This window comes from Balaenoptera physalus (assembly GCF_965194825.1).
Source record: "Balaenoptera physalus genome assembly, chromosome: 15".
Lineage (NCBI taxonomy): Eukaryota > Metazoa > Chordata > Mammalia > Artiodactyla > Balaenopteridae > Balaenoptera > Balaenoptera physalus.
Window position 1 is genome coordinate 51,203,640 of NC_138894.1, and position 13,321 is coordinate 51,216,960.

Below are 13,321 nucleotides of genomic sequence, written 5' to 3' on the forward strand. Positions count from 1 at the left end.
CATGTAGGAAGATGAGAAGTTTTTGTCTGAAGTTTTTGCACAATTAACAGATGAGGCCACGGATGATGATAAACGCCGTGAATTGGTAAGTTATTTATTACTGAAATTCACACCCTTAAAGAGCACTTACTCTTTTGGCATACACAGCTTTTAATATTGAACTTGTTAATTTAAGAGAAAAATTTTTGTAATTAATATGAAAGATATAAACAGATGACCCTTGAGCAACATGGGTTTGAACTGCAGGTTCCACTTAGACACAGATTTTTTTCAATAGTAAATACTACAGAACTACATGGTCCAAGGTTGGATGCGGAACCACAGATATGGAGGGCCTACTATAGAGTTACACACAGGTTTTTGACTTAGTGGAGGGCGGGCACCCCAACCCCTGTATTGTTCAAGGGTCACCTGTATTTAAATTATACTATAAAATGATTATTTGCAAAGTTTCTAAAACTTATTGTTTTGTATATCTTAGAAGTTTTTAGAGATATTTTGATGTGGTTTTATTCCCCTCAGTGAGGGAATATGTGCCTTATAAATTACAAAATCAAGACATGGTTTATGTTAGGACAGAACTACAAACTCATACATTTTTATGGTTGTAGATACATTATTGACATGCTTTTTGTTGTTGTTGTTGTTAAACAAGAGGTAGGGAGAATCCTTGAATAAACGAATGATGAATCGGTTCTTGGAAGTGTTTTTCTTCTTTCAAATGTGTTGGTAATCACTTTTTTGAGATGTAACCATGCTTTGGGGAAAGAGAATGTTGATTGCTGTTTACCAGCAGTTTGCCAATTTTTCAAACTTATAATCAGATACTAAAGAAGTAATGAAAGATTGCTGACTTAAAATCAAGCATGTCATCTTTGGTATAGTTATTTCTCAGTTTTCTCATTTATAAAATTAGCCCTTTATCCTAGGAAATCTCTGATGTTCCTTACAATTCTTAAAAATTGAATTGTGCTTTATGAGTGCTCCCTGAAAACCCAGCCACCATTTATTATAGCGTGGTTTCTATGTTCTTTAGGTTTTGAGGAGCCAGCATACCCTAAAACTCTAGGTCCCTGACCTGAGAAGGTTAATTCCACACTGTGGTAGATCACATTACAGTTTGCCCCAGGGTTACTTTTAATGTGTGTCAGCTTCTCACTATTCTTTCTTAACTTTACAGGTTAATTTTTTCAAGGAATTTTGTGCATTTTCTCAGACATTACAACCTCAAAACAGGGATGCATTTTTCAAAACTTTGGCAAAGTTGGGGATTCTTCCTGCTCTTGAAATTGTAATGGTAATTATATAGCTTCTTTTCATGTTTTTGAAATTGCGAATTTGTAATAGATTTATATTGTGGATGGGTAATAATTTTTTATAGTAATGCATATTGAATTTTGTAATTTTAGGTTATGATTCATTTGGTAGTGAGTCATAAAACCTCTTCAGATTTTTATTAACAAATTTGTAATATTAACATGTGATTCATATAATATGGCTTCAAGTAAATAAAAATCCCACATGGTTTTACGAGACTGTTATCTCTTCTATAACAAAATTAAGTATGTTTCATAGAAACTAATAAAATACCTTTCCTTTTTAGACCAGTGAATGGGAGAAGGGCAGACTGGACCAAGGGGGCTCGTGCTACAATATGGGGTTAAGGGAGTGATTCTCATACTTTTGTTTATATGAGCTTTATGCATTGGCATTTATTGTATGAAAAATTAAAACTGAGAAAATTTTTAAGTATTTATTAACTCATTTAAAAATGATAATAATTATCCCATTATATGTTAAGATAATTAATATAATTTTCAGGAAAAAATAACTTTTCCAAAACAAAACAAAAAATTTCCAAACAAAACAAAAATTCCAAAACAAAAAAATTGAGACAAGTGGCATTGTTTCACATTTTTTGCCAATCCCTTTAATGCCTGGCTTAATAGAAGATAGCTAGATTCTCATAGCAGCGTCTGCATTTAATCTGTTATGATATTACATCTTGTAGCCTCTGGAAAACCCCACTATACTTGTGATAGACTGGGAGTGAAAAAGGCCAATAATGCCTTAATATTTATTTTCATAATAAATAATATTATGAAAATAGTTTTAATCTCATGCAATTTTGAAAAGGGTGTTATAACCCCCCTTTTCAGTGTGTGAGACCCCTCTCCAGCGTTCCCTGGGACACACTTTGAGAACTGCTAAGTTAGGGAACGTTTTCAGAATCACCTGGAGATCTTTATCTTATGAATCATGTATCCTTCATGTACTGATAGGGAAAAAGCATTCAAGATCACTACCTTAGAAAACTAAGTTACGGAAAAGAGTGAAAATACCCAGATTGTTTTCAAAATCATCCTCTATTAGCAGAGTCATAAAAGGGAGAATCAGTTACTAAGGCGTAACTGGCAAACAGGACCAAAGACAGCTTCTGGAAAGTTTTGAAGCCTTAACTAGGAGACCTCATTCACATTTTTGCATATATTTAAATCAAGAATCCTCCCTCCCACCCCCCAAATTTTTTTGCAGCATTTGTAAAGCAGTGCTTTATAATCCTGTGCTGATTCTTAAATTTAAATTCTCTGAAAAAAACTGGCAGAAACTAATCATTGAGCTGCCTAAAGTTTTTAATATTTGTAAAAGAAAAGGATGGGAGAGATTATATGTTTTGATTCCAGTACCATGTCTAAATCCAAAAATTTGTTTGGCATAGATTTGGGAGAAAAAGGGGGAACGCAGGCATAACTTTTGTTCACTGTCTCTAAGTAACCTGATTTTCCTTTTATCAGGGCATGGATGATTTGCAAGTCAGATCAGCTGCTACAGATATATTTTCTTATCTAGTAGAGTTTAGTCCATCCATGGTCCGAGAATTTGTAATGCAGGAAGCCCAGCAGAGTGATGACGTAAGTGATAATGCTCTGGTTCTATATGAATTACCTATAAAATAGTGGTTGCAAACTGTTGAGAGAAAAGTCATAACCATAATTTTAACTGTTTATGAAGAATAATAATAGATTTCTGATCAGTTGTGACTTTGGCAAGGCCAGAATATGTGGCAGTTGATTTGTTTATTGTAAAAAAAAAAAAAAAAAAGCATTCAAACTATTACTGAGATAAATAGATTTAATGAATCAAATTCTTAATTCTTGGTTTTAAAAAAAGTTTCCAGTACTAATGAAATATAATTCTAAACCCTTAGGTCAGGCACTTATCTAATATAACTAAGAAGTTGCTTTTACTGGTTCAAATGCGTCTGTTTTTTTAGTGGGGATGAACATTTAATAATGAAACCAATGTTGTGTTTTCCCACTACAAAAATATTTAAACTTTCCCCTTAACCTATTTAAAGACAAAATGAACATATAGCTGTAATTGAAGTACCCTTTCTTATGTTAAATATAGGTTAGTGTTAAATAGAAAATAACTGAAATACAATTATGTCCCTTCTTAAAGAAGGTTTAGATTCCCAATGTTATTTGATTCTTTTATGTTTTTGTTACTATTGAATTAAACTATAGTTGTTTTATATGTTTTATTTTTTATTAATGTCCAGTTAGATTTTTACATTCTATCTGTTAGATATTTCCAGTGTTTTTTTTTTTTTAAAGCAATTTTGTTTTAGAATGGGTTTGGGCTAATGCTATTATTTAGGCAGTAGAAAAGAAATAGAAATATTTTGTGTTAAGTATATTTTAAAGTTTAAAAAACCCAAATGATGCTAAATCTGACTTTAAAGAAATAAATACCTAGTTTAGTAATCAGTATAATCTCACTGTTGAAATTCTTATCTTAGTGCCATCCTTTACGAAAGATAACTTTGAAATTAATACTTCTATTGCTTCATCCTTAGTGATGTGTGGGATTAAGAGCATTCATCATAAAATCTCTCAGACTATGAGAATAATAATTTACTAGCTTAGAATTCTTAACTTTTACAGCTTTTATTTCTGTTTTCATTAGAACGATTTTCTTGTTTACATTTAGTTGATGCATGAGACATGGGGAAGCAGTTACTGATCGTTAACAATGAAAAGTCCCTTTTTAATTTCTCTTTTTCTTGTAGTCACAGTCTTCAAGGTCTTTCATTTCCCTGAATTTTCTCAGGTCTAACAATTTTCCAATTTAAAATTTTTGTTGCCTCAAAATTGTTAGCCCACAAATGAAGATAAATTACTTTTTTTTTAATTTCCAAAATTAAGGATTCTACATGCTGAATTCTACTATATTGAGTTGGTAGTAATGTTTAAAAGAAAGAAGAAATAACTTACCTGTGTATTCATTGGGCAGTTGATATTTTGATGCTGTCTTAAAAGAAATGCACAGCATTCAGACTTTTCTTTCTGCTACTGTGGGAGCAGATTTGGTTTTAGGAACATGGATTACAGTATTAAAATATGTGTTGAGACACAAGGAAATAGCAATATTAACTTTTTTTACTATAATCATTATTTCTATCCAAGCTGGAAGGATAGATTTAGCAATAATTGCTGTGCTACAGATTTCAAACATTTTTATGCTAATGACCTTTGAAACATTCAGTAAAACTTCTTTTAGAATCTGACTGGATAAGTAATACAGCTACTGCTGAACTACTTATTTTGGCAGGTATTTTCAGTGTATTTCTCACTTAGGAATAAATTCATATGTTAACTTCTATAGATATGATATTAGCCTTAGGGTTATTTTATTTTTTACTAAATTATTTCTAGAATTGTATACATGGAATTTGTAATAGAGAGCGAAATTTACCATAAAAAGAAATTTAAAATAAATACGTAAGCTAATCTCTATGGGTTGACTGTTCAGTATTTTGTATTGAACATATCACATTTTATTTCTTAAAATTGTGTCAATTTTTAACTTTTTATTTTGAAGTAATTTTAAATTTACAGAAAAATTATGGTAATAGTACAAAGAACTCCCATATACACTTTACCCAGATTTCCCAATTGTTAATACTTTATTTCTCATTTGCTTTATCATTGTCTTTCTTTGCTTGTATTTGTATGTACATATTTGCATACATAAATATATAATTAATTTTTTCTGAATCATTGAAGAAAAAGATATGGAAATGATGTCACAGTGCTCCTTTACCCCTATTTTCTTTGGTGTCTATCTACTAAAACTCTACATTACCACTGTATAATTATCAAAGTCAGGAAATTAAATAACATTTTTACAATACTGTTATCTAACTACAGTCCTAATTCAGATTTTATCCGTGTCCCAGTTATCCCCTTGTTACCCAAGACAAAAATGAAAACTTTCTGTTCCAATATCCGAAAATTTGGATTTGTCTGATGTTTCCTCATGATTCAATTCAGGTTATTTCTTTGTGTCAGGAATAGTACAGAAGTAACATTTCCTTCAACACATCATACCAAGAAATTCCCCCAACTTTAAAAAGTGAGCTTAAGTTTTCTTTGTCCAGGCTGTTTTGCCATTTCACAGACTAAAGAAGTTAGATTAAGTTCTTCTGTAGAATTTGAAGAACTGTTGCTGCTTTCTTTGAACACATCAGAATGGATTGAAAGAAGTATTGGTTCTGTAATACTTGTAACCTTCATTCAAGTAGCTGCAAGAGCAAATTTCATATGCATGAGCTTTTTTTATGATTTGTACATTTAGATAGTTTTTTAAAAACTGGTAGTGTTTCCACAACATACATCAGTTATTTTTATCCTGTTACCTCAGAATATTCTTCCTGCTCTTGCCATTCTTTCTTTCTCCTCTTATTTACTATATACATGGAATCTAAGTTACACAGCTTCTGATATTTTCTTGATCTTACCAGAAAGTGTCAGTACAAATTTTTCATGTAACTTTGTCATGATTGCCACTTGGCTAACAGTGAGTGTGTAATGCCATAGGTTATAAAATATATCTCAACATCAAGAAGTTAAAATTTTAAGAAATCTGTCTTAGAAGCAATGAAATAAAGTATGTTCTTTATGTTTCCCAATCAGAAAATAGAGATGTCACCTGATAATCGGGATAATCTCTAAATTCCATTTGTAGATACCCAAAACTTTCCCTCCGTTGCTAATTACATATTTTCAGTATTTTTGGCAATATTGAAAAATTCTTACACCCACTTAAATGTACTTTAAAAACAAAAGTATGTGTTTCTAAGAATAGCATGAGGCTGGAGTGTGATGAAACCAACAGGAGTATCGTTTCTCTAAAACTTGATTTAGAAACAACTAAAACTTTGAACTATCTCCCAGAAAATGTGGTTAAACTCACTTAAATGTTGCTATTTAAATGAAGGATGGCAAACTTTTCTTAAAGGACCAAAAGGTAAATAAGACTGGTAGGCCCTCTGGTCTCTGTCATAACTCTGCCACTTCAGTATGAACTGTCTATAGACAGTTTGAAAATGAATAGGTGTGGCTATGTTCCAGTAAATGTTTTACTGTAAAACTATTTACAAAGTGAACAACCAGCCAGGTAGTTCTGTAGTTTAATGACCCCTGACTTAGACCCCAGAATTTTGCAAGTATTTAGAAACTGGTTCTAAATTGAAGGTTGTAATTGCAAAGCTACTATGGTGGTGTAAAGAGAAGTTAAACAAAGAGACCATGAGAGTAAGCAAGCATTAATGGGAAAGGAGTTATTGGGCCCTCTTAAGACTGTAAATTTAAGGGAGTGTTCTCTAGAATAGATTTTGGTGACCCAGCATTGGAATAATTTCACTGGGGTTACTCTATAATGGCTTATTTTCAGATCAAGTCATAGTTTGACATCCGAAGAAGGAATTTTCCTGTAGTTTGTCTTACATCTCGATTATTTTGCTGTAATGCTTGAGCATGACTTTTCTAGCCAGATTAATGCCATTGTTGGAGAAGCAGGTTAAGGAAAATTAGATTTGTTTTAATGCCAATAAAGAACTTTAACAGGCAATTAGAAATGCTGGCTTGAATTTTGAGAGTGGTCTGACTTTAGTGACCACTAGACTTTAGTTCCATTGGAGAAATAGGCATGGAAGAGTTAGGTCACTTACATAGCTAGTTATTAGCTGTACTGCAGTTAGAGGCTGAGTCTTTTAATTTAGCTATTCCTTCTGTTCACCAGGCTTGCTAAGAAAATGAAGCATGTTTTACAACTTATAATGCTGGTAATACTTTTAGTTCATTGATGAATGTTAAATCATTAGTTACATTTCTTAGGAACTATTTGTTCATTGTCTCTGAAAGCACATTATTACTTTGAAGTGGGTTTAGTAATGCATTGTAGTAGACTAATTTTAATTGTTAGCTGAGGTGAGTGTACCTCTGGGATAAGACTGTCTTACTATTCCATGCTGCTATATACAACATAATCTCTAGACACGTGGTTAATTCCAGTTTTTTAGAAGTTGATTTTTACTTAGTTTGCAGAATCCAGTAATTAATAATAATAATACCTAACATGTATCATAGGGCTCATCTCATTTGTTACCCATCTCTCAGTGTCTTTCATTGGCTGATGTTTACTGTATTACCAATTGTAGTTTCATATATTTTGTCTGGGTTTTTGTTGTTGTTTGAGGTAAAAGAGTAAATCTAGTTCCTGTCACTTCATCTTGGCCAAAAGTGGAAGTCTGAGTTGATGTTTATTTTCAGAGTAGATTTTATTGCAAAAGACTGGCTCTTATTCAGAATAGAACAGTTTGTGGATTTGTGTCTCTTTTGTGTTACTTTAATAACTACTCATGTTTTATTAAAATGAGACTTCAAAATACTAAAAAATAAACCCATCTGACGCAAGGATTTAGAAACCAATGTTTTTAAGACTTTAATATCATTGAGTGTGGCAGTTGATATTATTGATTGTGAAATATTCCCATTTTTTGCCCCCTTTCTCCTCCCTCTTTTTTTCTCTTTATCTAAGTCTGTTCGCTTTGTCTTTGTCTGTTTTTTCCTTTTCCCTTCTTCAACAAAGAAGCTGTAACAAAAGGCCTGGAGAGTGCTGTTCAGTTTCTATGATGATGGAAATGTTTATTCTTTAACCATCCAACAAGGTAGCCAATCGCTACCTATGACTATTAAGTACTTAAAATGTAGATGGTGTGACTGAGGAATTACTGATTTTAATTTAAAGTCTCTTGTGACAAGTGGATATCATATTGGACAGCACAGGGTTAGAATATTTACTACCTATACAACCAGTCTAAGGAGTGAATCTTTTATCTTGTAGCTATTTTAAGCAAAAGAATGTCTTGATCAGGTCTCGGTTTTAGAAGGATAGTTCTAACAGCTGGAGATAACTGGAAAAAGAAGGCCTGACCTGTGACAGAAAAAAGGAAAGACGTAAGAAATTAATGTATCACTTAGGAATGAGTTTGGCTTAATATATCAGCAAGATGAGGAGTGAGGTCAGCAAGATGGCAGATAGGAAGTTCCAGCCCTTATCCCTGCAACAGAAACACTGATTTAACAACCATCCACAGACAAGAATACCTCCATGAGACTTCCAAAATCCAGGTGAGAGCTGTCAGGGAAACTTAACAAGAAGCAAAATTAAGTTCCAGTAACCAACCCTAAAAATAAAAAAAAAAAAGAATTATGAACTGCCTGACAAAGAATTCAAAATAATTGTGTTAAAGAGGCTCAGTGAGCTACAAGGGAACACAGATAACTAAACAAAATCAAGAAAACAATACATAAAATAAGTTCAGCAAAGAGAAACTAAAAAAGAACCAGAAGAAATTCTGGAGCTGAAGAATACAGTGACTAAACTGAAAAAAATCAATAAAGAGCTTCAACAGCAGACTTGAATCAAGCAGAGGAAAAAATCAGAGAACTTGAAGACAGGCCATTTAAAATCAGTCCAATCAGAACAAAAAAAAGAATGAAAAAGAGTGAAGAAAGCCTACATGAATTATGGGACACCATAAAGCAAAATAATATATACGTTATGAAAGTCTCAAGGAGAAGAAAAAGAAAGGGACATAAAGCATGTTTAAATTAATAATGGCTAAAAACTTATCGGGAAAGATAAGGTCATCCAAGTATATGAAGCCCATATGTCCCCAAACAGATTCAACCCAAGGAGGTCTTCAGCGAGATACATTATAATAAAACTGTCAAAAATCAAAGAGAAGAGAGAATTTTGAGAGCAAGACAGAATAAACGCATCACATACAAAGGAAGGCTTTCAGCGGATTTCTCAGCAAAAACCTTGCAAGCCAGTAGAGAATGGGATGATATATTCAAAGTGCTGAAAGAAAAAAAAAACTGCCAACTAGGAATACTTTACCTGACAAAGCTGTCCTTCAGAAATAAAGAAAAAAGACTTTCCCAGACAAAAACTGAAGAAGGAGTTCGTCAAAACTAGATCTGACTTTTAAGACATGCTAAAGGTAGCTCTTCAAGTTGAAATGAAAGAACACTGAACAACAAAATGAAAGCATATGAAAGTGTAAATCTCGCTGTGAAGGTAAATATATAGGCAAATATAGACCAATGGAATAATCTAATAGTGGTATGTAAATCACTTTTAATGCAGTATAAAAGGTAAAGACAAGATATTATGAATAACTACAACTACAGAAATTTGTTAATAGATACACAGTATAAAAAGAAATTCTGATATCAGTAACATAGTATGTGGGTTGGGGAATAAAAGTGTAGAGTTGTACACAATTGCTGATGAGAGATTAATATCCAAAACATGTAAGGACCTCCTACAACTCAATAGCAAAAAAAAAAAAAACAACCCAATTTAAAAATGGGCAAAGGAACTGAATAGACATTTCTTCAGAGACATAAAAATAGCCAACAGGTGCAGGTAAAGTGATCATCATCACTAATCATCAGGGAAATGTGCATCAAAATCACAATGAGGTATCGCCTGACACCTATTAGGATGTCTCTTATCAAAAAATCAAAAGGTAACAAGTCTTGATAAGGATGTGGAGAAAAGAGAGCCCTTGTGCACTGTGTGGGCCTGTACCTTGGTGTAGCTACTATGGAAAACAGTGTGGAAGCTCCTCAAAAATTAATAGAGAACTACCATATGATTCAGCAGTCCCACTACGGATATAAATCCAAAGAAATTGAAATCAGGATCTTGAAGAGATAGCTGCACTTTCATGTTCACTGCAGCATTATTCATGGTAGCCAAGACATGGATGCAACCGAAGTGTTCATCTGCAGATGAATGGGTAAAGAAAATTTGTCATGCACATACAGTGGAATATTATTCAGCCTTAATAAAAGAAGGAAATCTGGCCACTTTTGACAACTTGGATGAACCTGGGGGACATTATGCTAAGTGAAATAAGCCAGACACAGAAGGACACAATACTATATGGTACTACTTATATGAGGAATATAAAATAGACTCATAGAAGCAGAGAGTATAATGGTGCTTGCCTGGGGATGAGGAGTAGAGGAAACAGGGAGGTATTAGTCAAAAGATACAGTTTCACTTTTACATGATGAACAAGTCCTAGAGATCTACTGTATAGCATATTACCTATAATTAATATTGTATACTTAAATATTTGCTAAGAGGGTAGATATTATGTTAATTGTAATTGTTTTAATCATAAAACAAGAAAGAAAAACCAGCCTATAATAGTTTTACCTAATAAAAATTTTGTTTTATTCATGTCACAATTAGTCAAGGAGCAGCTCCATGATGCCAGAAGACTCATCTTATGAGTCAGTCATCCTGAGCTTCTGGTCTTAATGTCTGTTACTTTGAGGTTGCAAGATTGCTATTCCACCTCCAAGCAGGAAGAAGAAAGGGAGCAGAGGGCAAAATGGAGAGAGCTAGAGAGCTTTTCTGTTTCATTTTAAAGCTCTTTCTTAGAGGTTCCATTTAGCAATTTTTACTTGTATTTCTTTGACCAGAGGTGAGTCACCCTTAGCTGCAATGGAAACAGAAATACAGCGTTTTAACTGAGTACATAGCCTCTCTGAACAAAGTTTGGGCTCTGTTAGCAGGACAAAGAGAATAGAGACTAAGGTGGCATATAGTAGTATCAGCCACAGCCCTCTCTGTAACTACCTAACGTCCATATACACTTTTCTTTCATCACTCACCCTTTGTTCAAGGGAGACTTCTGTATCCAGTCTGGAGACTTCACGTCCAGAATATTTGGGTGTTGTGCAGTCCTCTTCAGGTCCAGATAAGGCTCCTTATGTTTCAGGGACCTTTAAACAAAAAGATAATTTATCTGCCCCAACATCACAATTAAACTACTTTTGTTTGGGAAAAGGGAGAACATACATACAGCAGTCATTCATTCACAGCTATGATGCACTGGTCTGTCAAATATTTGTTGAATATCAGTAGCTTAGACTTATTGTCCCTGGAGGTTCTTGATTAACCAAACCAGCTGTCCCTGGTTCTGTTCTCTAAAGAATTTTCCTTGCCCATTTTCTTCCAAAGCTTAGGTTCCTTCCCTTAGGACATTTTCAGCTGTGGCTGCATCTGAGATAGGCAATGGAAGATGCCTTTCCTCCAGGGCTCTATTTTGTATTGTAGCCTATTTTCTGTCAGTGTGAGTTCTCTGACCCAGTGGTGGTCTTAGAGAGCAAACGGTCATAGACTGTTGCTAAAGCTTACTTTACAGTTAAGCTTCCTCTACTGTTTAGTAGGCTTCCAAATTATTTTCTTGTGTATTCTAGACATCTTATCTAAGCATAATTTTTAAACCCGAAGGTTCCTGTTTACCTACTGACCTCTGTGCCCTTGCTTTCTCAAGCTCGGGTACCCTAAAAAGTTCTACAGAATAGCATTCAATGGTGCATATACCTTTGTCTGTCAAGGAAGTTTTACTCGTCTTTGAGAAAGGCAGTTTTTATCTCCTGAAAAGGCTATAGTTCTCTGTAGCAGTCTATTTCACTATGAAATATATAAATCGGCTTTTTTCACTTCAACAAGTCACCAGATTATGGGACTCTCAGTCAGCACAGGTCATTTCCCTTTTATCTTTGCTTGTAGACCAACAGAATTTGGTATTGGTACTTATGAGGCAGGATTTGTAAGAAACTGCATTTGAGAGAGAAGGGTAAAAAGCTTTAAAAGTATATATACTGAAATATTATTTCAGTATATGAGCTATACCTTAAGAAGTCTTTCTTGCAACTGTGTTTTCATTTAGATGTAACTTAAATTCATCATTTATATATATATATATATTTTTTTTTTTTGGCCTAGTTTTAAATGAATGAACTTATGTAGGAGGAGGAATGAACTTATGTAATTGCTTATATATAATTGAGCAAATTATCTGAGCCCCTAATTAAGTGGTAGAATCCAAGTTGTACACACTGGTATAAATTTAAAGTAAGTAAATACCATATCATTGTTCTGAAGAAAGCTCACTAGCTGATACCTTTTGTAATATCTTAACATTTTATATGTGATATACTTTGCTGAACATACCAGAATAAGAAACAGGAGCGGATTACGGTGGAATTTGCTCTTTCTCCTCTAACTGAAGTAAGGCTTGAGTCTATTAATGTAGCTCTGTGAATTATATTTCATAATTTCTCTTTGAAGAAATTTTATTGTTTCTGATGCCATGATAGAATTATTCATTGGTGTTCAAATTTTGAGACATGGTAGAGGGTGAGATTCTAATCTTAAGCAGTTAAGTTGCTATGACATGGTTTTTGATGGTTCTTCATTGCATTTAATATCACAGTTTCACAGGGAAATATTTTAGCATAACACAGTATGTTAAGTTTGGGAGGGACTAGAAAAGCAAAATAATTACAAAATGTGCTTTATACTGGAACTTTTCTTTTTATTATTTTACAAAATTCTCCCAGTTCAACAAATTTATCTTCATTCCATGCAGTTCTCTTATTTCATCTCCTTCAGTTACTACCTTTCTTCCCCCAGTAATAAACCTGTGCTCAAATCCTCTGAGTTGATGTCAAAACTTTTTCCTTTGACCTGAACCATCACTTTGTATCCTACTTTAATGCTTAAGGTATCTACCTTTAAAATACAGGCAGAAAGCAAGTAAATTTTGTATCTGCAAAGCTGCTTTGTAGCTCTTTATATTAAGACCCAACAACATGTTACTAATGTAATAATAAATCTATTTGGCTGCTTTAGATCATTATATAACACAATGTGTACCCATTTACCTCCTGTGGAGAGCTGTGTACTGGGTTATTTTTTCTCATATTTTTGTCAGAAAGGATTTTCTTGTTAGAAGCTGACATAATCTATGTTCCTGATCACTTGATGTGTGTAATCTTGGGTTTAGTCAACTTCTAAATTCATGCCTGAGGCTAAAACCTAGACTGAAAATATGTTAGAACCTCCAGTGAACAAGAATTTCTGGTAAATGATTTTGTTT

At 33.4% G+C, this 13,321-nt stretch overlaps 1 protein-coding gene across 1 annotated transcript in view; it reads left to right on the forward strand.

The window, feature by feature from the left end:
- PPP4R3B (protein phosphatase 4 regulatory subunit 3B) overlaps window positions 1-13,321 on the forward strand; it is a 62,048-nt gene that overhangs the window by 22,010 nt on the left and 26,717 nt on the right. The window contains 3 exon segments of the mRNA XM_082426253.1: window positions 8-85; window positions 1,181-1,297; window positions 2,796-2,912. Coding sequence (XP_082282379.1) covers window positions 8-85; window positions 1,181-1,297; window positions 2,796-2,912 — 312 coding nt within the window.